The sequence below is a fragment of the Heterocephalus glaber genome, unplaced genomic scaffold (assembly GCF_053883595.1).
Source record: "Heterocephalus glaber isolate CG9 unplaced genomic scaffold, H.glaber_assembly_v1.0 deba00001444, whole genome shotgun sequence".
Lineage (NCBI taxonomy): Eukaryota > Metazoa > Chordata > Mammalia > Rodentia > Bathyergidae > Heterocephalus > Heterocephalus glaber.
The window spans coordinates 16,436,394-16,463,367 of NW_028258297.1; the positions used below are offsets into that span (position 1 = coordinate 16,436,394).

A 26,974-nucleotide genomic window follows, 5' to 3' on the forward strand; every position below is an offset into this window, starting at 1 on the left:
AAATACATGAGACACATATTTTGGCCAACAGTCAAATGTTAAAAATTAATTGACTGATCAGATATTACTAAGATAGAAAGAGCTTTAGGGAGACAAGATTAAATTTGAAATCTTCTTAGACAATTTTAAAAGTCAAATTTGAATGTCTGATATTATGATGAAGGACAAGTCATGTATTAGCTGGTGGATTGTACCTCTGGTTCTGACATCCTAGAGACTTGTTTACTGTAACCGGTCCACTGTTCAGTGCACAGAGTAAAGAGCTTGGGATTCATTGCTCAGCAAATCTCAAAAAATGCTGGGCTGTCTGCTACTGGAAATGTTGTCAGTCTATAGCAATTATTTTGACAATGCTTTGGTTTTTAGTCTCCCTAGACAAAAACTATAAGGCATTGCGCTAGTTAACTCTGAATTTTGATTGGTGAGATCAAAATGTGCATCGAGATTCTCTTTTTCTTCAACACTGTCTTTTTTCCAATTTGTTATTTATTTAATCAATATTTATCCAGCACCTTTGCAATGGATGTGCCACCTTTTTAAGAAATGGGAATACAGCAGTGACCAGAAGAGTAAAATCCTTTGCTTTATAGAGTTTATATTCTGGGGCTTGGGGAGAAAGACCGTACACAAGACTATAAATAAATAGACTATAAATAGAGCTAAGTGCTGTAGAGAAGAATAAATCAGAGAAGGGAAATATGAAGAATTCTTTTTTATGACTGGATTGGAGATGATTTCTCATGTATATTTTTAGAGTTTTTATTTCTCATGGAACTTCTGGGGGGTAAACTTAACGTTTAACCATTAAGTCTTCATAACAAGATAAGAAAAATTCCTACATAGGATTTTTTCCTCTGAACATCTCTGTGCTAAATGAACTTAAATAACTGAAAATTAAATATTCTTAAATATTATTTTGTTTAATGTTTTGAATGCTAGTACACAAAATAATTCTATAAGGATTTGTATTAGCATGTAATCTCAGCTGTTATTCTGCCTTATATTATTATTTAAAATTTTATAAATGTTTGGTGGTAGAAAGATGATGATATATTTTTCATAAAGTTATCTTCTAAACACACACTTAGTATTTCCTTTACTGATAATTTAAGCTTCTATCTACTCAATAATTCTTGATATTCTTGTACATAAAATTAACAGCTTCCATAATTATTGTAGCATTTTCCTCTTGGAATATTAAATGTGCATTATACATCACCTAGTAGAATCTCAACCTGTAAAGCACCAAAGGAAATTTTTACTCTTTCCTCCTAGATAGTCCTTCACCCACTCACTGCTGCATGTAAAGTGCCTGCAGGGAGTGTTACTTGCTGGCCCCATTAAGAGGTCTGACATTATTGGGCCGGGGGATTTAGCTCAGTGGTTCTGCCACCTGCTTCGAAAGCAGAAGGTCCAGAGTTCGATCACTGGTCCAAAAAAAAAAAAAAAAAAAAAAAAAAAAGAGGTCTGACGGACTCTGAACACTGCATCTGGGATGATGCTCCTCATCCTCACAGGCTTCTCCATCATAATGGCGCCATCTTTTCTCATTCGGATCGAAGTCTACCAGCTCTACCTGGTCCATTTCATCAGTCTCTTCTACTTTCTTCCTTTCAGGTAGGAATTTCTCTAGCCAAGAGAGCTTCATCAGGAGAGAGAGAGCCATTTGCAGGAAAATTTACCTTAAGTTCGATGATTAGGCAACTCTTACATATAGCCTGTTACAAATTGTTGTGACTTCATTTAGCACACCCTTGATATCGCCAGCCTTGACATCTGACCCGGATGAGAGGGGATGACTGTAGTTTGGTTGTAAGAGTAGATACAGACTTTTGGATACCACACAATGCTTCAACCAACTATATGTCCATACACATGTCCAGACTGCTCTTGGGATAAAAACAGCATGGTTCTGATCCAACACAATGACAATATTTCCTGGCCCCAATTCTGGCACAGTCTCCTTTACCATGGAATGTTATCTTCTGGCTATCTTTTATTCCTTTGTCAATATGAACTTCTGGAATCATCTTCTCTTAGACTGTCTTCTTTCATTGCACCTTTTACATCTGTCTTTAGGACTGATGCATGCCCCATAGCCCTGGAACTCCATGCACTGATATTTGCTGCACAATTCTTGGTCTTGGCTGATGAATTCTTATTTGCATTTCAGTACCTCAACAGTTGGGGCAGCACTCTGAGCACAACCTTTCTTATCACCTTGGCCTTCATATTTGTCACAGATCACAGAGCCAGTATATAAATCTTCTAAGGCTACCAAGAGCTGATGCCCAGCATTTTTACCTCTCCTTTCTCTCTGTATCCATCCTCCTCCAAAAACATATCAAAGATATCCATGGGGGAGCCGCAACTGCCACTTGCTCTATCCTCCTTGTCTGTTCTCTCCTTTCGTCATATAATTCCCTTCTTTGGCATCAGCAAGAGCTTCACAAGTTTGAGGAATCTGCAAACTTCTCCCTTCGTTTGGATTCTTACCAGGATGGTATTTCAAGGCCAGTTTCGCGTAAAACTTTTCAGTTCTTCTTGAGTGGCATTGTGTTTGACTCCCCCCAAACATCACAGTCAGTGGTTTCTTTCACAGTTTTTACAGCTGGCAAGTGAGCTAAGACTGGGGAGGGGGAGCAGGAAGGAACACGTCTGCCACTCCTCCACCTGTCTCCTCCACCTGTTGTGGAGTATTCTGGCATGTTGTTCAGAATTTTAATTGCCTATTAAGTTATAAACAGTATACTCTGATTATGCTACCTGTTTGGATTACTCACATCGATACCCCATTTAGATATGGTGATGATATGCAGGATCACACAATCATTTGTCACATGCATATTCAGAGATATTAAACGTGACATTCATTAGGACAGTTGTCAGCTCGACCATTCAGCTTCCCCAAAGCTGAGTCTAAAACTCAAGAATAACAGCGGAGTTTGGCAAAATAATGCGAACAAGATAAAATAATTGTTTGTCCCTCCTGTCTCAAACTCAGTCATTCCTTGGAATGAGCATAACAGTGTCAGTCATTGGAGTGGCAGCCTGCCAGCTTCCTTCATGTCTTGTGACCAAAGCATTGCCTTTGGCATCTGAAAAAAATCTCAACAAGGTTCATTTTGACATGAGGCATTATACGTTTTTACCATTATTCGCTTGCTCAGATTTTGCAAAATCTCAGTCTACTCTGGTCTATAGGAGCAACAAACAGACGAGGATCTCATGGCTTAATTGGGCCACATGGCTTCCATTAGGAGGGATGAGACCCAAGTGAGATTTTTAACAAGTGGCTCTCACACTTCATACGTATTTATCCTCGTAGTACAACTGCAGCATCATCAGATATGACCACGGCTGAGAGTGAAATAAACATAATAAAACCATTTAGATTTTAATTCCAATAGTCAGCTCACACGCAAATGAAACATAATGATCTACAAATTGAAATTTGAACATAAAACTGAATTCCCTTTTGCTTTTTTGACCTTCTGTTTGCCATAGAAGAGAAGCAGATATTACACATCATCAGCACAAAGTATAAGAAAGGGAATGGGAAACAAGTTTGCTAAAAATTCTAAAGGCTGTAATCTTCTGTCCAGAAGATTGGAGCGCATTACTCAACACAACAATTTCTTAGGGATCACTGTCTTAATATTTGTACTGTGTATTCTGATGAATCTTGTTGGGATTGCGTCTTTTTTTCTCTTGCCTCTGTGACTGCTTCCCAGCCTGGATGACTTGCCTCCTCCTTCATGCTGCCAGTTTCTTCCAGGTCACAAATCTGAGTGGGAAACTCTCTTTGGAACCCTGGGATATCACTTAATGACCTTTTTTTCCCCTGAGCAACAACAAGCCACAGATACCTGTACATTTCTGGCATGTCTTCCTGAACACAAGTCCTAACTTCATTGTTGGTGGTCCTTCCTCTTTTTAAAAAAATAAATTTAATATATATAGTCAAGGTTTATAGTATGATATTACAGGATACATAGAGAGGGTGAAGTGGTTACTATATGAAGCAAGGTATATCTGTCATAGTTACTTTTATTTGTGACGAGCAGCTAAAATCAACATTAAAAATCCTTAATACATTATAATTTTGTTACCTATATATTGTATATTAGATTACTAAACTTGCTTATCCTACATATCTGCTAGTTTGTATCCTTTGAGCTACATCTCCCCATTTCCTCTCCACCTTCAACCCTGTTCCTGCCAATTACTGTTTCATTCTTTATCTGTACAATCTTTTCTTTTCCCTAGACTCCACTTCCACTTGTAAGTGAGATAATGCCAATATTTGCCTTTCTGTACCTGGCTTATTTCACTTCATATAATGCCCACCAGGTCCATCCATGAGGCAAAGGGCAAACTTTCTTTCTTTGTAAAGGTGGAATAATATTGCATTTCATTCATCTGTTGATGGAAATTTAGTTTGTTTCCACATCTTTGCTGTTGTGAATAATGCTGCAGTGGATGTAGGGTATCGTTATGAAAGGTGATTTCATCTCCATAGTGTGTATACTCAGAAGAGGCATTACTGTATCAGTTGGCAGTTCTAAGTTTAATTTCTTTAGGATTCCCTTTTCTCCACACCGTCTCTGATGCCCCCCTACCTTTTGGTTCTAGCCATCTTTACATGTATGAGGTGGTTTTAATTTGGATTTCCTTGAAGATGAGTGAGGAGCATCTTCTCATATATGCATTGGCCATTTTATGTCTTCTTTGGAGAAATGTCTGATCAAGGCCCTTGCCCAGTTCTTAATTGGGTTATTAGTTTTTCTGCTGTTGAGTTGTAAATGTTCTTTATAAATTTTGAGTATTAACTCCTTATCACATATGTGGCTTTCACATATTTTTCCCCATCCATAGGTTGCCTTTTCATTTTGTTGATTGTTTGCTTTGCTGTGCAGAGCTTTTAAGTTTGATGAACTCTCAGTTTTTTATTTTGGCGTTTGTAGTTTGAGCTTGGTTGCTTTCTTCTTAATTATATTTTCGAAGGCAAGTCTGGTTTCCTGTCCACTTTTATATCCCACGAACCTAGCGCAGTGTTAGGTAAGATCTCAGTAAAAATCATTACTTCTACTGTCTCTCCTGCCCCTGCTGGTAGTACTAGCATGAGTACTGGTTTTGATGCTGCTGGTATTGACCAGTGTAACTGGGGAGTTAGTTTTAGGCCACTTTTAGCCAGGAGGAGTTTGCGTGCACACTTTCACATTGTGGTCCCTCTGTGGCCCCCCTCTATAGATGAGCATGAGACATGGAAGGTGGGGAGGCATTCTGGGTGGAGAGAAAAGTTTGAGAATTTAGGATAGAAAAACCTGTATTGCGAGTAGCAGCAAGATCATTATGAATTAATTATACCTATTGTACTTTTAAAAATATTTGTATACATGTACCACTGTTCATTTTTTTGGTAGAGCATTTGGTTTTTTCTACTAAAGGCATGATTGCCGTGAGTATGGAGATGCTGTGTTAAGAGATGTAGACTTGATTCTGTATCATCTAACACACATTTTGCCAATAACTAAGAGAACATTTATCAATTTAGTGAACTTGAGGACTCCTGGGCTGCACATCAGTGTCATTGTCTGTGAATTCCAAATAATGTAACTGGCTCTATCTTCTTCTTAGGGAGATGAAAGAGGAAACAAACATGAAAGCAGTTTGTAAGCAAAGGTGTTGTCATATGGCTGTGGCCAGTTTTTGTTATGAATTTCCCATAGCACTGTGCACTAAATGGCAAATTTGCTTTGGTCTCGGGGTGAGAGCTACAGCCTGGTTGGAAGTTAAGTGCTGATATGAGGTAAAGGCCTGAGAGTGAAGTCATGTTCATCTGCTTTACTGGTTATGAGACCTGAGATAAATTATTGAAAGAAGAATCCCAAAGCTCTCCAGGTCCAGGATTCCTGTCAGAGTTAAGTGGGAACACATCTGTGAAAGCTGCTGGTGTGTAGAAGGCGTGTGGCCAGTGTTTGCAGGGCATTCCTTCAGGATAGAGAGAGGGAGGGTTGAGTGAGAGGGTCTCAGAGCAGGAAGCATGTAGACAGGAAAAGGCTCAGACTCGGACCTGGCAGGCCTGGCTCTGTGTTCAGCTCATGGTGGAAAAATGCTGACGAGAATTCATGAAAGTGGAGGAGAAAGGAAAAAGAAGAGCAGCTGAGGAGGGATGGAATGACAATGCAGGTGCAACAAGTGACACAAATCCTAGCAGTTTTGATGAGACCGAGACTCTCTTGCTGAGTCCCCTCCCCATCCTCCTTCCCACAGAAACCTCTGTGATGGGGAAGTCAGCCAAGACCTCTGACAGAAAAAGAGAAGTTCCAGCCAGGAGGGAAGAGCTCTGGCAGGTCTGTCCCAGGCTGCCACGTTGTGACATTGTGACCTCCCTAGCCATGCGTATTCCTGTCACCAGTGGGGCTGCATAATAATGACAGTACCTAATGTCTTAGTCTGTTTTCAGCTACTGTAGTAGAATACCATAGAGTGCATAATTTCTTTTTTTTTTTTTTTTTGGTACCAGGGATCAACTCAGGACCTTGAGCTTGCAAGGCCAGGTGCGGGGCGGCTGAGCTAAATCCCTAGCCCAACAGTGGGTAATTTTAAAGGGAATGAAATTTTAGTCCTGGAGCTGGGAAGCCCAATGTCTGGGTCCGGACTTTGGTGAGGGCTTTTTGGCTGCCTCACATCATGGTGGAGGGCATCACGTGGTGAGGCTGCTCCAGGGAGGAGGCGTGTGAGGGAGAGAAAGCCATGGAGCCCACTATCACAGTAACTCATTCCTGTGCTATTGGCCTTAATTGATCACAAAAGCAGAGTGCTCAGACTTAAACATCTCTTAAATACCCTTCCTGCCAATACTGTTTCCCTGACAGTTAAATTTCACCATGAGTTTTTCAGGGAGCACAGCACCTAACACACATTGACCCTTTACTCTGCTCTACCTGAATCTTCTTAGCAAATTCTCAGAAACGGGTTTTAAGGGCGTTTCTGGGGCCTAGTAACTCTCCCTAGTCCTGGAGTTAGTAAGTGGCAGAGCCTGGATTTGAAGTCAAGTGCTTCTCTCTGCTGTCCCCTTTCAGCGCCAAGCTTCTGTGCCACGAGTGGATAAAGATGTCTGAGCTTGGAGACACCATCAGAAGTGGCTTATGTCAGCAATTCATTGTATTTGTCTTCTAGAGGTAGCGGTGGAGAGGAAGCTTTCGTACTAAGGAAATTTAGTGAGTACCAGAGTTGGGTATGAGATTGCCCCAGAGGGCAGGGACAGCGCCTGTAGTTGAGGAGCCACCAGGGGTTAAGTCAGCCGGGCAGCTTGGCACAGCGAGGTGACTTAGAAGAGGCTGGTGCTTCAGACAGAGGGAAGGAGGGGAGGCCATTGCAGCGGTCGGTCATGGTGCCCATCTCTGCCAGGCACTCCTGAGAGGCCAACCTGAGAGCTGCAGAGGCCTACAGGATTGGACGGCTCCTTACCACCTGAGACTACATCAATCATTTTCTTGTTTCTGTCAGAGGGGCTTCTGATGAGGCCTATAATTTTGTCCCCAGTTTTGGGAAGCAGACTCTCTTTTTCAGCCACTCACTTCTGTATAGCTCATGCAAAGCCCCTCCTTACTGAACGTACTCACCTGATTGTTAAGTCAGGACACAGGTGTATCTCTGCCGTGGCTAACTAGTTCAGCACTCTCCAGTGTCAGTTCTTCCAGTCTTTTTTCTGGACCTGGATGTTGGGACCGATCAATGAATCGGCAACCATAATGATTATTTTTCCCTTTAGACATATTTCAGCTGCACCTGAGGGGTGGTGTATTTTTCTTAGGCTTTTTTCTGTTATGAAATATTCCAGTCATGCATTTCAATGGCTGGAAGAGGGAATTAATAGTAGTCTAATCACCGTGGAGACGCTGCTGCTTCTGTGAGCTGGCTCCGAGCTAAGGCTGCACATCTCTGTGGGAATGATAAGTGAATGAGTCTGCTGCTCACTTAACCTGCTGTTCTTTTCTTTCTCTGTTTTCTCTCCTAGGAAACAAATGGAAGACTGCTGCGACCCCGCCCATCTCTTTGCTATGACTAAAATGAATTCCCCCATGGGGAAGAGCATGTGGTATGACGGGGAGTTCTTGTACTCATTCACCATCGACAATTCAACGTATTCCCTCTTCCCTCAGGTTAGTATAGTTGTTGCATTTCAGTGAAGTTTTTATATTTCTTGACATCATAGGAAAGGGGTGCTTGACTTTGCCTAACCCTTTGGACCTTCTTTTCCTCTTAATTTTAAGTGCTTTTCCTTACATCTGGCATTTTTGTTGTAGATAACTCATAATGTTTTGATGCAAGGATGGAAGTAAGATGTTATAGAACAATAGGAAATTATAGAGTTACACTTTTCCTGACCCTTTATATTCAAGTCACGTGAAACTGAAGGAAGCATGCAGAGAATGGTTAGGGAATTGTGAAATTCTAATGTTTTGAGGATGGCTGTGGAAGGACCATGATGATTTGTGGTACTGGGATGTCTTCTTAGGACTTCTCTTGCTTTCTGCGAGTGGGGACCATATGGTGAGAATCTGTCTGTTAGAACTCTTGAATTTTAACCCCATGGTTATATGACTGCTGGGAAGTGGAGGTGTGGCGGATATGAAAAGAAAGAATTCAATTTGACCACTTTTAAAGTGCTCCATCAAGCTTTATTTACTTAATGTTTTTCTTCTTGGTTTCCCAAGCATTGAAATAAAATCTTTTACTAGAATATATTGTAGGCAAGAAGCAGAGAAAAAAATGTACAAAAATTGATACTAACTAGCTGTGAAATCTTTATTCTAGGGATCCTTGTTAGGGGATGAGGATCTTCAGTGAAATTGCCACTAGGGAGAAATTGAGATGTGAATCTTGACCTTCACAGGTCTTTAGCCACTCTTGGGTGGGCCAGATGACTATACAGAAAACATTCATGGTCAGAGTTATAAAGTGCGGTTGACCTTTTGTCTCTCTATTAATAAATAGCCGGAGTCCTTATTGGATCCTATAAATTTGAGGTACAGGTCCTACCAGATACAAAGTCAACAGTCTGTATGAAATAGCTTGCATATAATAGCTCATCTTTATGCGTGTTAGTCTAATTGAATGGTTTCAGAATGTAATGATGATTTTTCAAAAAAATTAAGGAAATAGTTTAACTAAATGCCAATATTCATGTGCTTTCTCTCTACATTGTTCATTTGACCTCAGGAGGCTTCCTCATGTCAAAGCAAATGACTAAGAGTCATAAAATCTGAAATTGAATTTTGTCTTCATCTCTTACTAATGCTTTTTGGATAAGTCACCCAAATCTTCTGAAACTCAGCCCTCTCATTTGTATTATGGATAGAGGCGCGCCTGTCCTATTTATTCACAGAGATCAATTTAGGTAATGTATGCCAATGTACTTGGTATGCTACAAAGCATCATATAAACATTGTTGTTAATATTTTTCTGGTTCATATGGTACATCCTGAATCTGAGGAGAAGTATGATTGTGTTAGTCAGAGTTTGGGCAAGGTGCAAAAGTCTCCTCAGATACTTCTGACAGAAGGATATTTCATATAGGGAACTGGTGCTTGAAAAAGCCACTGGCAGAGTGGAGAAGCTGGAATCGAGGTGGATCCTAGGATTACTGAGTGCAAGAACTTGCTGGCATAACTGTGGTCCGATTGCTAGGAAGTTCCAATTGTCCTTGCTGTTGGCATGGCTACAATAGCTTCCAACAGAAACCGGCCAGAAGATGGGTCCTGATTTTCCTCCTCCTTCCATGTGTCCTTAAGATGTGTCTAATAAGTAAAGATGAACTTGGATCCAAATCACGAGTTGTAGCCAAGTCCAGGAGAAGCATTCTTAACTTTCAAGCTTCAGCAGGAAGCTGGAAAAAGGGTGGGATGGAATAGGAGCAAGCCAGTCCACCGATCGTCTGTGTACAAAAATTGATACTAACTAGCTGTGAAATGAAGAAGAGATAAGGAAGCAGTCTTCTTTAACAGCAAGAAAACTGTTAAGGGAAATTCAAAGGAGGCTTTTTAATAGATGAGGGCTTTCAGCCATACCAAGTGACTTCTGACTTTATACTGAAAAATAGATTTGAAGGAAAGAGATGATTAAAGAATATAAACTAGCTTCCCATCTTATCTGTCGGTTGCAGCAGCAGGATGATAGGAAACATTTCCTTTACAAAATATGTGCAAATGAATTCTGTACCTCTTTGTGTCCATTGCAAGATCAAGGGCCCATCCCTGAATAAAAAAGGAAAAAAAATTCCCTTAAGAACCAGAAGCCATCACAGCATTGTGCATGTACAGAGTCAATACAAAAGGCTAAAAAAATTCTGTGAATGTATACATTTAAGTTACATAGGTATTTTTGGGGGGAGATTCTGAAATGACTAATTTAAAAAAATCCTGGGAAACCATTCACATCACAGAAAGGATGAAGTATTTCCTTCTGTCCTTACACATTATCATTTGTTAGCAAAATGTTTCTAGTTTGTTTTAGGGAAACTAAGTTGCCAGTTAATTAATATCCTTCATTCCTGTTCCCTGTGGGAAGAAAATAGCTGTGCAGATTAAGGGAAAATGTAGCTGAATGGTCCTGGTTCATTGTTATCTGTGTGAAGAAAGCATCCCTCCATTCCTGGAGTTTCAGCACAATGCCCACTCGTTCTCTGACTCAGATTGTATAGCTAAATGTTTATGCTTTTCTCCTAAGAGCTTAAAACATGTTAGCCATCGTTGTTAGGGCTGTTATCCCTTTGCCTACGTTTACCCAACATTTTTGTTGTTTTTATTGCTAAGATGCAATAGAAGGAGAAAAGTGCTGTGTATGCTGTAGAGTGATAACCAGTTCTGTCCTGGGCTCTGTGTCCTCAGGAGGGGACTGCAGAGTCACTGTGTGCTTTGAAGTGCCACATTGGAGCTCTGTGACTGCAGTTGAATTGCTTCTTATTTGGATCCCCTGCAACTTCCTGTAGCCTCCTGATCAAATTTATTCTACTCCGCCACATACTGTGCTTACCTGCCTGCCTACACCTTAATACATTACAGTTTCCTTAAAGTCCTTCACTGCTGATACCATTACCATCTTGTGAGACTTTGAGGAGCAAGAAGTTTTTCCTTTTTGTGCTTATGCAATTGGTTCCCACTTAATAGGGTTGTTTGTTTCTATCTACTTATGTTTGTCAGGGGTTCCTTATATAAATGCTTTGGTGAAATACTTGTTGGATATTATTAGGCACAAAGTGCAAGTTTTAACTGTCACATAGAAATTTTAAAGTATGCGGAGAAAGAGAGAGAGAGGGAAAGAGAGAGATTTTGGAGAGGACAGTGTGGTGGTGTTCTCACTTTAAGAACACCAGCCACATCCTTGGGATTAGGATTTGCTTTTTCCTGCTTCCTTGCATGGTCCAGGGTTTCCAGGGATTACTGAGTAAAAGTCTATTTTGGCCTAAAATACATTGCTCAGGAAGAGCATAACTTTCCTTGGAAATGAGAAGGGGAGTAGCTGGAATGTTAGAAACCACATCTGAACTGATAGAATCTGAAAAATACTCTTTTGCATCATTCTCTGTCACCATTCACAGTCACAAACCCATCTTGTTCCTGAGCGTTCACCCAATGTCATGTGCAGAATCACAGAATGTCACTAATGCGCCCGACCTGGACGCTCATTTCTAGCTGCTCAGTGTGGCCATAGAGTCTGTTGTATTCCACTGGGCCAGGGCCTGCAGTGTCTTTGGCTTACGGGAAGCCCGGTAGGACATTTGGAAATAGTTTTTTCAAAATGCCCTTGTTAAATGAAAATACACATTTCCCCCTCTTCACAGTGATGTGCTTAGTAGAATTTTCTGAGCCCCTGGACAGTCCTGAGTCCCACAAAAAAATTTTTCCTAGTGAAATTTGGATCATACCTCGTAACAATGATACTATTGTACTCATTTTCCCAAGCACATACCTTTCCACCTGGAAGGACACTAAGGGACTGATGTGTGGTAGGGATGGGTCTCTGCCATCTCTGCCAGGCTTATGCCAGGTGATATTGTTAGGCTTGCTTCCGGCTGCTTTGTAACAGCAATGTGATCACCTCTAGAGACCAAAAGATGCTTGTTTATCTCAAGCAATAAGGAATTACAGAGTGGGTCATTCAGAGGTGGGATGCCAGTTATGTGGTGCCATCAAACACCCAGATCCTGTTCTCCTGCTCCTTCATCCTTAGCTGATGCCCAAGGAGATGACCAGTTTGGGTCCAGGATTCCAGCAGGAAGAAAGAGGATACAGAACAAGAAATCCTGACAGATGCCTGCTTCTGTGACTTTGGTCATGACTGCGCCATCTGGGTGTGTCTCGCTGCAAGAGAGGTGGCAAGTTCAGCATTTCAGCTCTAGGAAAATGCATGAATTTGATGTCCTATGCCATCTCCCTCAGTTTCGCTCTGTCCTTATAGCACCTCTGTTTGGTTGTTAGAGGGGTTACCAGCTTTATTCAAGGTGGCAGAGGTGGTAGGTAGAAAGGCTGGAATGTAAAATCTGGCCTGATTTCCAAGGATTTTTTTTTTTTTGGTACCAGTGATCAAACTCAGGACCTTGAACTTAAGAGGTAGGCAAGGTGCCACTGAGCTAAATCCCCAGCCCCTCACAGGTTTTTATTGTTTATCATCTTGTTTATTTCTTTAAAAGACTTGGGTTCAACTGGGTTAGTAGTTCATTATTTGGTCACCTTGAAATCATTTAAAGTATTTTCATTTTCCTTCTAAGAATATTCTTAGAAGAAATGGAGAAATTGCTTTTGCAGCTATTCAGGGGAAAAAAAGTAAAACTAGAGTACATATAGATGTACAGGCTATAGGATCCTGTACCGAACTGTAGTCCCTCTTTGGCTTTGAGCTCCCTAGTAGCCCATATTGAAAAGAGAAATAACAACAATTTGATTGTTTTGATTTGATTTTTATAAGAAGAAATCTAGGTTCTCAGATGGAGGCAAAATTATCCTTTGTTCTTTGCTTCTTTATTGTAGAAATCCAGAACACTGTCCTACTACTGTTGAATAATTCAGGTTATTTACACTATCATTTTGGCGATTGCCAGCATTAGAGAAGTGTATGAGGAGTGGACTCTAAAGACTTAGATTTTATATATTAGCTTCACTCTGGTGACATTTGTTATGTTACCATTTACAGCCTAAATTTTATAATTTGCAAACTGGGATGAATAATAATATCTTGTATTCTTATTTCAGGGCTATTTTGAGAAACAAAATTAAAATAGATTATAGGGGTAAAAGTGCTTCATAATGAATGTTTTGATCGAGCACATGAAAATGTTATTACTATCTTATCTGCCTCAGCATTTATGGGCATTAGCAATGCCAGGAACCAGTGAAGGAAAGCAAAAATACCACTGGCAAAGGAGTGAAATCAATTTTCCAGGAGAGTGAAAAGAAATAAACCTATTGAGCCTGAGATTCAGGAAAATGGAAGGTGGTAATAGAAAATGCTACAGACTGTTTCAGTTGTACATTCCTGTCATTACACTTGGATAATAATTATGATAAACTAAAAGTACAGTGTGAAATAGATTATTAATTTCCATTGAGTTAAGCTTGCTTATCTGAAGAATGGATTCATGACCACTATTCTTCACATTGCTCTGTCACTGAAAAGATGAGGCCAGCGGAACCGCACAGGACTTCCTGACATCTGCTAACTTTGTAGAGAAAAGAAAACAATTATAAGTGAAGTAGGGTGATGAGGTTGCCCGCTGTAGTATAACCGGAGGTAAACTACAAAGATGGTTTGTTCTTCAAACATAGAAATAACTGAAAATCAGTTCATTCTCTAATGAAAACTCATGGGCTGTATATGGTTGAGAATAAAATAAGAAATAGATATGAGGACTGATCCATCTTTAGTGGTAGGCGGATCTTTCTAAAGAACTTGACAGTGAGTAAAATTTAGTTCAAAGACTGATAAGGCCCAGACTTCTTGCTTCCTGGAAACACCTGAAAAGGACACATGACATCCATTACTACTGAGTCAGATTTCATGTGGTAGGTCTGATGGGAGAGATAACTTCTCTCAGGAGGTGTTACTCTTCCGTATAACATTTCCTTCTTAGTTTCAGTGACATGACAGGGTATTTTCCTGTAGAAAATCTGGCTTGGCTTCCTTTTTTTTTCCTTTGGTTGGTTTCTTCATCTTAGTGATTTGTTTTTTGTTTTTTTTTAATTTCTGGCAAAGGCCAAGGTAAAGGAAGGCATTTCCATCGTATTGGGTTTTAGTTTTGAGCATTTGTATAGATACCTCTGTTTCATTTCTGCTATTAAAGTGCTCGATTGTAATTCTTAAATCTATTAGGAGTCTTTTAATGCATAGATATATTTGATTAATTTAGAGATAGGTGTCATATCCACGCTGACTGGATTTTCTCTGGCTTTATGAATTTAGTTGAGGGATAAAGAGGTATAGATAAGTACAGAACATTTTCTCAGTGTTTGTGTCTGTTCAGATCAGTGCACAGCCTTCTTTCTGCTAATTGGTTGGTAATTCTTAGATCATGTGTGAGATCTCATGACTCATGGCCTGAGTAACCATCCCTGTTATCTTCAGGATTCTGATGGGCATGTTGGAGAGACTGATCGTACAGCTAGATTTTTCCAAAAGGGTAAGAGAAAGGACAGAATGGAGGTAGGAACAGGGAAGTGAAAGTAGCTGTGGAGGCTAAAGTAAAACGGGTGTTGAGAGTCTCACCATAAGAAAGTGTTAGCAATAACTGGACAATAATAAGAAATAGCATCATGTGCCATAGTATGCTGAACTCAGGGATGAAGAATGGATTGGATGGAGCTGAACTCAGAGATCAGGATAAGAGAGCAGTTGGTTTCAAATTCTCAGTCTGAGCTGGAGATTTTGATAGCTGGAAGCTTCTAGAGGTGCTGGTGGAAGAAGGCTAGTGACCGGCTTCTGAGAAATTCAGGGACTTAGATGGACAAGATGAGAGGTCTTAGTGTTGGGATCACAATTGGACTGTTTTTGAAGAAGGGGCTGAAATGTAATTACTGGAACTTGGAATGAGCTGGGAGGCAGGAAGCTGGAAGGGTGACTTGGAGCTATGCTTTGAAAATAAGACATGGACTTATTTACTACAGGCACAACTTGACACCGGGGCCAGAATGCAAGTGTGACTTGAGGGTGACTCCCAACCTTTGGCTGATCAGCCCCAGTCATCACCCCAACAGCCAAGATTCACCTGCATTTCCCAAGGCTCAGTCTGAATCTGCAGTTGCTCCAGATTTGGGTTCATGATGTGTATTGAGGTTGAGAATGAGACCTGATAAAGTGGTAGATTTCTCAGACCAAATCACTAAACTCCTCTCTCCTTTGTCTAGGTCTGTAGAGGCTGACCACACAGAGGTGAAAACCAAGTGTAGGAGAGAGAACTGGATAAATTGCTAACCAAGAAGTTTTATTGAGAGCTTCTCAAAAAAAAAATAGGTGAGGTGCCAGGGATTTAGCTCAGTGGTTTTGCCACTGCTTTGCAAGCGTAAGGACCGGAGTTCGATCCCTGGACCAAAAAAAAAAGAAAAAAGAAAAAAAGGTGAGTAGGTAGGTGTGGTCAAGAAATATAGGCAAGGTGGGGTACAGGTCAGGATTGGCTGGCTATAAAGAAAATGTTGAAAATTATTATGCATAGGATTTTGTTGCTAAGTTTAGTTTGCTTATAGCTTCAGACTGGATAACTGTTTACTAAGGAAAAAATAGCTGGTGAGAGAAAGGAAATTGTAAATTAAATTAATTTGATAATTTCTTTACCTGGGGTGGTCTGTTATGAATAAAGCAATGGCTGTTTCTTATAAAATATGCATCATCTGATTATTTTGCTTGAATGTCTCTAATTCTAGGGTTCAGACGACTCTGATCATATATACATGTAATGTATATAACATGTTCAGAGAACACAAAATACTGTTAATTAATTAGTTGTTAATTCTAATTTATAAATTTCCTAATTGGTTTTTCTTGTTATGGCCTGACATACACTTTGACTACAACACCCAAAGTCAGTAAGAACTGAAATAACTGTCATTCACAGATATATCCAGCTGCCTGACATGGAAATTGTTGGAGGACTTTTTAAAATCCAAAGGCCAAAGATATTTATGGATTCAGAAAAAAAAAACACAGTACTTCTGTATGAGCTATAAAATTTAGTATAAGTTGAGAATCCACAAAATAAAATCAAAGTCAAATTTAAATTTAAAATAAGGATTTGACGCACTAGAAGTTGCCTTTTACATTTGTAGGACTTGTCACCTAAATGAACATGTCCCGCTGCCAGCAAAACTATGCTTCTCTCAAATCCTGATGATTCCATGGAACATAAGTGTTTGACAATTCATGCATCAGGTATTTATTGAGCAACTACCACTGTGGGCTAGGGACTACACTAGTTCTTGGGGAAATAATGTCAAGTAAAATGAAGGAAAATTAGACCTAGTACCTGATCCTACTGGGTACTGTCCTCAGGGGCCTGTAGCCTCCTTGCTGTCCGCGTGTTCAGATTTAAAGTCTACTCCTTGCCCCTCTTCTGTTCCTGGTCACAGTTTGGCATTATCAACTGCTCAGTCACTGGGGATGGACTGCAAGGTCTTATGCTTGAATTTTACTCTCTAGATCCAATTTCATTTAATAGGTGTTTCTTGTTTGCATTCCCTCTTTCCTTATCTCACTGCTACTGTGTTAGTTTGTGGCTTGGTGTCTGCTCTGTGGACTAATTCAAGAGCTTTTGAAAAAGCTTCCCTATTATGAACTTCTCCTAGAACATCTTCCCCTAGTTCCCCACTTGGTCTTTATAACACTGTTTATGCAACTTCTGTTACATCTTTCTTCACCATCCGCCTTGTATTTAAGAGCAAATGGCCAGACACTCACCAGACCTGCTGCGGCAGCAGTCGTGGAGAAGCTCATGGAGAAAGACAAGGAGCAGCCAGCAGGAATCCCGTTGCCTTTCCATTGGAACCCTAGCCATTCTAGACTTTGGGAAGAGTATCCTGAAACCAGGTTAGGCTCTTTATTTGACCAGTTAGGGATTCACCAACCCCTCCCTTGGTATGACTCTAAGACTGTGATTTAATAGCACAGAGACATCGTAGAACTTGGCTTCAGCGCCTCTTATCAATTCAGCCTCTTTGGGCAGTAGAAAGCCCCTGTAGCTATGACTGGCAGCTTGGATAGCAGCCTTCCAGATGCAGTTGAATGACCTCTGGCTAGGAAGAAGATGCAACACTTTAGCTCGTGGTTGGGAAAGAGCTAGACTCTTGTCAGCCTGAATGGAGTACAGTGGAACCTTGACTTAAAAACTCAATCAGTTCCTGAGGGCTGGTTGCAACTCAAGTTGGTTGTAAGTAACTACAGCTGAGATCTGGATGTTTACTGGGTATATGTTATAGATAACAAGAGGCAGAAGAATCTTCCATTAATTACCGAAGTTGTTCATATGTGAGGCCGGTCGTAAGGAGAGGGTCCACTGTACTGAGATTCAACCTTTGTTTTTGACCAGGATTGAGACTTGTAGGTGCTGGGCCACAGGTGATTCTCATGGATGTTTATAGAAGGATACTTCCTATTCCTGTCTGCAGGACATCAGTCTTGGATGGGCTAATCCTTCCTAATTACGGCCCAGAGGATAAAGTTTAAATTTCTTCAGGTAGCGCATAAGATCTGAAGATCTGAACTCTCTGGGAATATACACAATAGAACTTTATCAGCGGCCACCTGCCCACTTTCCCCTGCTCCTCATTTCTTCGTACTCTGTTATTACCAAGTGATTTACATTTTCCAAAGAAAGCTGCTGTTTTAATTTCCTCTTCACATTTGCACATGCTGTTCTACCTGCCCAGAATGCCGTTTCCTTGTCTTTATGATAAATTCTTATTTACTTTTCAAGATCCAGCTAAAGCATCTTCATTTCTATAAAGCTTCCCCAGTTGCCCCTTCCAAATATCTACTCCCTGGACATATCGATTAAACATCTGTTCTTTTCTCTTCCTAAATTTGTATATACAAGATGTGGTCAAAATATATGGTAAATATTTAAAATTTAAAAATTATTACAATAAAAGGTGCATTGCCATGAATCTCCCTTAGAATACTCCCTCTTTTTTTTTTTTTTGGTACCGGGGATTGAACTCAGGACCTTGGTGCTAGTGAGGCAGGTGCCAGAAACACTAAGCTAAACCCCCAGCCCAGAATACTCCCTCTTGCTTCAACCCCACTTACCCTGCCATTCTTGCCACTTTCTGAAGCAGTTCTGGAAGTGCTCTTTCAGGAGTGTCTCTAAGAGATGTGATCAAAAATATGGTGAATGCAGTTGCCAAGTCCTATCCAACAGAGAGGCAGGTTTATAAAAACATTATGGTGTGGCCTCATCCACCTTATTCTCCAGGTTCAACAATGAGTGACTTCTGGCTCTCCCCTAAAGTCAAAATGACCATGAAAGGTAAACATTTTGAATCAGCTCTGGACATCAAGGCAGCCAAAACAGCACAACTAAAAACATAAAAGAAGAATTTCAGAACTGCTTCAGAAAGTGGCAAGAACAATAGGATAAACGTGTTTGAAGCAAGGGGGGAATATTTTGAGGGGGATGAATGACAGTGTGTCTTTTACTGTAATAAATTTTTAAACATTTAAGCATTCACCATATTTTTCAGTCACACCTCATATCTCTTTTACTGCACTATTAAACAAGAATTATTTGTTCACATATTTTCCTCTGGTCAGACTGTGAACCCCTGGAAGGCAGCACCTGGTTGGAGCTTGGCAGTAACATAGCAGGCAAGGGGCTGGGGACTTAACTCAGTGGTTCTGCCACCTGCCTCACAAGCGCAAGGTCCCGAGTTCAATCCCTGGTACCCCTACCCCCCCCCAAAAAACAGGTAGTAAATGAAAGTGTGCTGGAGGAACAATAAATGGATGGCCACTCTGCCACAGTCTTTGCGCCTACATGGCATTGGCTTGTTATTACTGCATGTGTTAGAGCGACCCAGGATCAGAGTCCTCCAGGCAGCAGGAATGGAGGAAGGAAAGGTTCCAGATGTTAAGGATAACATCTGGAGTGTGGGATGGTATGTCAGCCGTCACCTTCTCTGTGCTCAGGCCTTCGTTCTGATCTTGTGATGACAGGATCATAAAACCCTAAAGCCAAGCCATGATATTGGCATCAGACATGTACTGTTCTTGTTTTGCTTTGGTTTGCTGTTCTTATTTACTTATAGAGATGCATTATTCTTAAGAAGTTGCCATTGGATAAAGCTTGTTTTTGTCCATTTTCACTGCTGTAGTAGAATACTACAGACTGGGTAATTTATAAACAATAGAAGCTTATTTGGCTCACAGTTCTGGAGGTTGGGAAGTCCAAGAGCATGGCGCTGGCACCTGGCAAGGATCATCCATAGCAGAAGGCAGAAGGACAAGGTAGCACACGAGACAGAGAGGAGAGTGTGCCGAACTCGCTCGCCCATCTTACCAGGAAACCACTCCGGGAAGAAGTAACCCTCTCCTTCTACAGCAGCATTGGTCCACTCATGAGGGCAGAGTGGTCGTCGCCTGATCACCTCTTAGAAGGCCCACTTTTTGATTCTGTTACTATGGAAACTCATTTTCAACATGAGTTTTGGAGGGGACATTGAAACTACAGCCGAGCTGAAGGAAAATTTAATGATTATGTAGGTAATTTCTTTCTCATACCCTTGTTTTATTTCCTGCTATTCTCTTTACCATCCTATTCTAAGCGACAGCAGCCTCCTGCCTAGAATTCTCCAAATGTCTCTTATTAGACTTTGTCCTGGTTATGTTCTCCTCGCAGGGACAAAATACTTGACACCCACAAGTTAAAGAAGGAGAGGTTTGTTTTGGCTCACAGTTTGTAGAGGATTCAGACCATAGTTCAGTGAACCTTTGACTTATGAACTCACTTCGTTCCCAAGGGCTGATTGTAACTTAATTGTAAGTCAAGACTTTTCATAAGAAATAATGGGAATCCCCATAATGCATTCCCAACCTCCCAAAGCTCCCCTTCACTAACTTTTCATAATACATAAGGGTTGTATAATGTGTGTAGTTTACCAGAAACACTAATAATTTTCCTAGTGTATTCACCAAAAAGTTATACCAGAAACAGCAATTTCATACTGTACTCACCATTCAGATTGACGTCTTTGGCTTGCAGGAAGGGAAGACGAAATGGAAGGTGGTCACTGTTTGGAAGGAGTTCCCTTCCATACGAGCATCAGGAATCTGGCTCTCTGGTGTCCTTTCTCTCCTTGGGAGAGTCTGTAGCCCACTAAGACCTGCTTCTGGCTCACTAGGTCTCTACCTTTTCAGAACTAAAAACTGGTCCAAGGTTGTCTGTTTCTGTCTTTTCTTTAACACTGTCCTGTTGTATGACATGACATTGTCATTAAGCAAGTGAGTGCAACAATTGGCTTTTTCTCTGTCTGGGTGGGTCTTCTCTACAAATGTTTGTAGCTCTGTCCATTTTTCAGGATTTCCTTTATTTCAGAAGAAGAACTTTGCTGCACTGATTCCTGATACTCCCCACTCCTCCTCAGAAAGCTCCTCAGCTGCCATTCTCTGTTGCTTAGCCGGAAGTTGCTGAAGTTCCTCTGTAGACAATTCCTGAGTGTCCCTCCACCAGTTCCGCAACATCACCACTGTCTACCTGCAAGCCTATGGATGCTGCTATAGTGACAGTGCCGTCAACCACAGGGTCAACTGAAGGCTCAGCTCCTCCTCACAGCCTTCAAAGTCTCCTGTATAATTTTAGGTCACACTTTCTTCCAGGCAGATCTCAGGGTCCTTAGAGAGACATTGGCCCAGGATTTCTCAGTTAACCCCACACAGGAAAGGCTGGCGTATAGGTTGTAACTGAAGACTTTGGTTGTAAGTTAAAACTAAAATTCTGGTCATAACCCAAGTTGTTCGTATGTGAGGCTGGTTGTAACTTGAGGGCCCACTACTGTAGACTGGCTCCAAAGCAGAGTGGCATGGCAAAGCCAGAAGAGCTCATGGCATAGCAGGCAGGAAGCAGAGCAGAGCAGAAGGAAAGAGGAGGGATATATAACCTTTCTAGGCCACACCCACAGTGACCCGCCTTTTCCCATCAGGCATCGCTTCCCAACCTCATGTCCAGCTGTCAGCCTTTCAGCCGGCTTATGCAGTGTCACATGCCCATGATTCAGTCACCGCCCCAAAGCTCTGGCTGTGAGGCTTTGAGGGGACATCTAGGTACAAGCTTCTTGACATGGAGATACAGGCGTCTTTTGTCCGAGCTGGCTTCCTCTCCAGTCCATGTTCCCTGTGGTAGCCTGAGTTAGTTTTTTAAACTGCAAGTTGGGGATCTTGTACTCACTTTGCCTAAAACCCTTAATTACCTTCTCATTAAAATTTCAGGATAAAGACAAACTCCTTAAGGGCCAACCCTTTCTAGCGGCTCCAGCAACCACGGTGTTTCCTCAGTGTTCCCTCGGACCCTTCACACGTAGCCTCGTGCCTTCACTGCCTCTGTCCTCCCCAGCACCATGCTTTTTCTTAGAGCTTTTGACACACTGTTTCTTTTCCTGGAAGGCTCTTGCCTCTTGTTACCTCAATGACTTGCATTTATCCTTTAAATCCTGTATGAGTGTCATTTCTGGGATGCAGGGGGCCTTCCTCACAGCCCCAGCTAGCTCTCTCAATTGTAACTTCATATCTTGTTGTGTTTGATTCACAGTTCTTTCACTCTCTAGCTGGGAAGCTGCCCGGGGCCACTATTTAATTGGGAGGAGCAGAGAGCTGTAGTGTATCAGTGCTGAGCATCATGCTTCGGATATGATAGAGACTGAGCACATTTTAGTGGAATGAATGGAAGACTGAGTGGGCCTGCTTGATTTTGCTGTGTACAGACTCCCCTGTATCCTGGTACACCCACAGCCCATGTTTCAGTGTGAAGAGACTCGAGTTCATTATCAGACAGTGGAGGGGAAATTTCTGCATTATAAGCAGTTAGCTTGGGAAAGCCCCAGACTGAAGCTTTTAGGATGGGACTGTGGTGATGAACTAACAGGATCACAGTGAGCCCCTTTTGTTACTGTGGCTGTGCTGCACCACCCCTGTGGGGTTATAGATCAATACAAGGTCGCAGGTGTAAAGAAATCAATTTTATGAGACACCGTGAAGGAGAAATTGCTGCTGTTTCTGAAGATTTAACATCGCAGGCAGAGATGTCAGCAGGCCAGCCTCTGCCCTCCTTTCATCCGGAGCTGAGTGGCAGAATGATGGAGCAAAACAAACCCAAGTTAACTCCTACCTCTCTTCCCGGCCATGACCTGGCATCCCCGGGCCGGGCCGGGCCGTGAAGTTCAATGCGCAGGTCCTGCTGCTCCATCTTTTCTTCACGCTTCTCACCATCAGATATCCCCACACCAATTTCCCCACAAGACAAACGAGTGAGATTTGTATTTTTAAATTAACATACTGCCTCCCTGCTTGTTTTTAAGTTTTCTTGGCTCAGCTGGTGGAAGACAGCATTCTTTTTCTTCTTTGTAGCACTATGGAGCCAATATGTTTGGGAAACAAGCCAGTCGATACAGCTCCCAGACAACCTCTTGCTAGAGAGAGGAATCATTTTTTAACCCCTTGGAACTCTAAGCAGGAAAAAGGTTTCCAGACAGATTATAGATACTAGGCTGAGTGAGTCATGTGGACAATTTCAACAATCACTTTGGACTTGAAAATGTTGTGACTTTTCTGGAATCAGTAAAGGACACAGGCTCAGTAATCCCCTAAGACTACTTTGCAGATTCTAATCACATTTCAGGGACATGGTCCTGCAAGAGAGGTAGCAAGTGCTCTGCCATAGTCACCTGTAAAAGATCAAAAATTAAAAAATAAATTACAGTTCTTCACTTCCTCAGGCATTTTGTAATTTTATTGCTGGCCTTTTACATCATGGATAAATAGAAGCAAGGAAGGATTTTAGAAGATGAAGATTCAGGCTTAGGGAAATAGACATTTAGTGATAAAAATTGTAAGACATGAGGTAGATGAAGTGAGGGTCAGGAGACCTGGGGTGGGAAAAGGCAAACTGTTATCATGTTGCTAAAAGTAAAGGTCATAAAGTGTCACAGGCTATGTCATGTCTTTAAAAAGAGAGTACCGGGGCTGGGGATTTAGCTCATTGGTTTCGCTGCCTGCTGCACAAGCGCAAGGACCCGAGTTCGATCCCTGGTACCAAAAAAAAAAGAGTACCCAAAGAAACATAAATTTTGTGTTTTAGGTTATGTCTTAGTCACTTTCTTTGTCACTAGGACGAAATACCCAACACCTACATTGTAAAGGAGAAGTTTAATTTGGCTCCCTCTGTCAGCCCCCAGTTGGAGGGCTCCAAGGTAGAAACAAGATGGCAGAGGGGCGTGGTGGAGGAAAAGGTGCTCAGCCCATGGCAGTGAGGTAGAAGAGAGAAAGGAGGAGCCAGGGACTGGAGCACACCCTCCAAGTCACACCGCCATTGACTGGCGCTGCCAACCAGGCCCCACCAAGAACGGGAGAATTTGGGGGGACATTTCAGTTCTAAACCATGACAGGCTGTATTGTACCATGGAGGTCTTGATGTGCAGAAACTTCCTTTCAGATTTGCAGATGGTTGAGAGGAGATAAAAGGATAGTGGAAGGGTTCATGGTGCGTGAGGGGAGGAAAGACCTGGGTAGGAAAGAGGGAATGGGGAGAGTTGCATAAAAAGAGAAGAGACTAGAGAGGTTCAAAGGTTGGAGCTTTCATATTTTAATCCCTCTCCTGATTAAAAACAAAAAAAAAAAGTACAGGCTGCTATCAGTGTTTGTTTAATTTTCAGCCATCAAGAAGTACTATATTTTACTGATGAGAATACCACTACTAAAAAGAAGTTGCTCTACATGAATGATGTCTTTTGTTTCCAAAGACTGTCAGTATACTAGAATGACACAAAAATAATAAATACTAGAGCAGTGCGAGAATAATAATAAAATTGTATGGCAGACTTTGAGGGTAAGGTTAGAACTGTAAGAAGTGAGTTGTCTCGGGTTGAACGCTGCAGGCATGAGTGCCATTGGTGAGTATTCTCGGGGCAAATGGGAAATGGAGCCACGAATAGCTAATATTTCCTGAGTGATTTCTAAGTGTCAGCCTTGTCATTGTGGCTTCTTAGTGGTGCTGTTCACAATTGTTATCCTACTTAATTCTTTTAATAACCCTGGAGATAGTTTCTTCTATCCCCCATTTTACAGATGAAGAAGCTGAGACTAAGAGGTTCCAAGTGACATGGTAAAATCGTCTGATGCTATAATTGGTGTACATAATTTTTATATTCTCCATAGCTTGGGGTCATTTTCATGACCTGGGCACTTAGAAGATGACTGAGGAGTAATTTCAGTATGTTAAATGTATAGATGTAGAGTTTACGTATGCTGTTATTCCATCCATCTGTGAAGTTTTCTCTAATTCAGATGTGCTTCAGAAGTGCTGAGGACTATATGGGCCAACCCCAAACTTGCTACTGCCAGTGCTTCTTGTGGGCTTGGCAGTATGCTTAGTACTCTTGAAAGAAGATCGCCCTGTCCAATGTAAATTTGTTTTTTTGTGGAGTTGATTATGAGAGATGTGAGCTAAAGGGTGCCTCAAAGCTAGTACCATCAAAACAAGAAAAGCTTCATTCTCTTGAGGCTCCTATAGGAAAGATAAAGGAAATCTATGCATGTATGGGAAAGCAGACATAAAAAATCTATCCTGCCTCATGTACAGCAGCCATGATTATAAGAGAAATGAAGTGTGGATGGCAGCGAATAGAGCCAATGAAACAGGAAGAAAAAACATGTTAATGAAGTTTCAAATATGTTTCCATTTACTAATTATGACTCTATAGCCAGCACATATACAAACAAAGCAATTAATATAAACTGCTTACAACTCCTACACAAATTTCTTAATTGAAATATATTAGCATATCTATTGAAAGGAAAAATTATGGAACTTTTGAATTTTAATGCGATGTTTTTGTTTTAAATTAGAAATAATAGATATGTTCATTAAAATAAATGGATCCAGTGGGTAAGGATGTAACATTTTCAGTAAAATGACTAGGAAATATTGATGAACATGAAATATGTCAGGGAAAATCTAGCTGAGTGATGGGTTGTGATTTGGTAATTTAATTGAGTTTTGTGGATATACTCTGCAGTTGTAGTTCTCTGAGAATTTATTGTTGCTAGGCTCTTTGGTAAATGTTTTGCACACATTGTCTGATGATCCCAACCTATAAAGCTGGAATTACTGTCTCCATTTTATATGTGGAAACTGAGGCTGAGAGATGCCTGGAAGTTCCTAGTTACAAACTGATTGCAAACTGGCCCCAAGTTGGGATTTGGACTGAGATCTGTTGAAGCCACACTGTGCAAAGTTAGCAATTGAAATTGTACTTCTTTCCCACTCAGATTCATTCATAGCAAAGCAATTACAACATAATTACAGCAGAATGAAGTCTCTTCCCTGGTATGTGTAAAATAGCTGTCGATTGCAAGCAGATTCTCATTGTGTTTTTCTTATGGAAGTAGATTACTCAGGTCTTTTTTTTTTTTTTTTTTTTTTTGAAGTGGGGACTGAGCCTAGGCCTTTACCCTGAGCTGCATATCCATCCCTTTAAAAAAAAAAAAAAGCTGGGCTTGAACTTGCAATCCACTTGCCTCAGCCTTCCAGAGTGCTAGGATTATAGGTGTGCACTTTTAGGCCTGCCTGTTTGAATTCTTAATTTTTACTGATGTTACCCAAGTTGTTTGAAGGAAGTCAGATAAAGAACTAGATTCCCAGGGCTTGCAGGAACACTGGTATTATAGTCTTCCTAGTGAGTAACTGAACTGTGTGAATCAAAAGCCTTAAATGTGTGCTATCATCTAACCCAGTAATTCCAAGTCTAAGGATTTATCTTAAGGGAATAATTGCACCAGTTCAGTGTTATGTATCAAGGCAATAGGAGCGAGGAGAAATCCTGTGTAGAATGGGTTAACGATGGCAACCTCATTGAAAGAAGGCTTTTAAGAGGCTTTTGTCTGATGCCTTACATAAAATTAAGCAAGCTTTTTTCTTCATATCAAAGGAGAGAAATAGAGTGGGCTAACACACCCTCCCTCTACCTACTTTCGCAGTTCTGCCATCATTTAAAAATAGGTATAATAGGGTTGCTTATCACAGTGAAAACTGAAAACAACCCCAAATATTCAGCATTAAGCAAATGGTTAAATTATGAACCACCCATAAAATTGGACTCCATGCCATACCATGATGAAGAGATATCCGTAATATCTTGTTAAGTGAACATGTGCATTGCAACTGTATGGATTAGATGATCCCATTTGATTAGAAAACAAACACGAGAGGCCTCAGCAACAGATGGCTGAGAAGTCACTGTAGCTTCTATTCTGATGTATAACAGTGTTATTCTGGACAGAAATTAGGGAGCCTTTTCAAAAACCCTTTGGATTTTTCTTATAACCCTGAATTTTAAAAACTAATTGTTTTATAAAAGAACTTAGGTCATTTGAGGCTATTGAGAAGAAGGGAATCTTTCCTGATCTTTGGATAAAAGTTCCCTAAAACATGTATTGTCTTTCCTTGTTTTCGGAATAATTTAAGATTTATACTCATCTCTGACTACCCACTCTGAATAAATGTAAGTCTTCATGACCCTGCCTGGGTTCCAGAGTAGAATATGCAAAATGGCTATCAACAACCTATGTGAGCCTTTCAGATGGATTTTGTTTGGTTTTTACTGTTTTAAAAAATCATTTGAACTAATGCCAACATTTTAAAGCTATGAGACTTCACATTAAAATTTGGATTTTTAGTATCACTTGGAAAAAAATCAGAATATCAAGTAGGCATAGGTCT

General features: G+C 40.9%; 1 protein-coding gene and 1 pseudogene across 5 annotated transcripts in view; one reads left to right on the forward strand and one right to left on the reverse strand.

Annotated features, from left to right (window-relative positions):
• Nucleotides 1–2,796, reverse strand: part of LOC106009440 (dnaJ homolog subfamily A member 1 pseudogene) — a 41,305-nt pseudogene extending 38,509 nt beyond the window's left edge.
• The window catches only part of St8sia1 (ST8 alpha-N-acetyl-neuraminide alpha-2,8-sialyltransferase 1), a 147,487-nt gene that overhangs the window by 40,917 nt on the left and 79,596 nt on the right, over nt 1–26,974 (forward strand). For 4 of the 5 annotated variants that reach the window (XM_087214022.1, XM_004845766.3, XM_087214021.1 and 1 more), the window contains exon 2: nt 8,027–8,171. In XM_087214022.1, coding sequence (XP_087070148.1) covers nt 8,110–8,171 — 62 coding nt within the window. In that variant the 5' untranslated portion in view covers nt 8,027–8,109. Of the gene's footprint in view, nt 1–4,407; nt 7,227–8,026; nt 8,172–26,974 lie in introns of those variants that run through there. The other variant, XM_087214023.1, reaches the window with a different exon arrangement.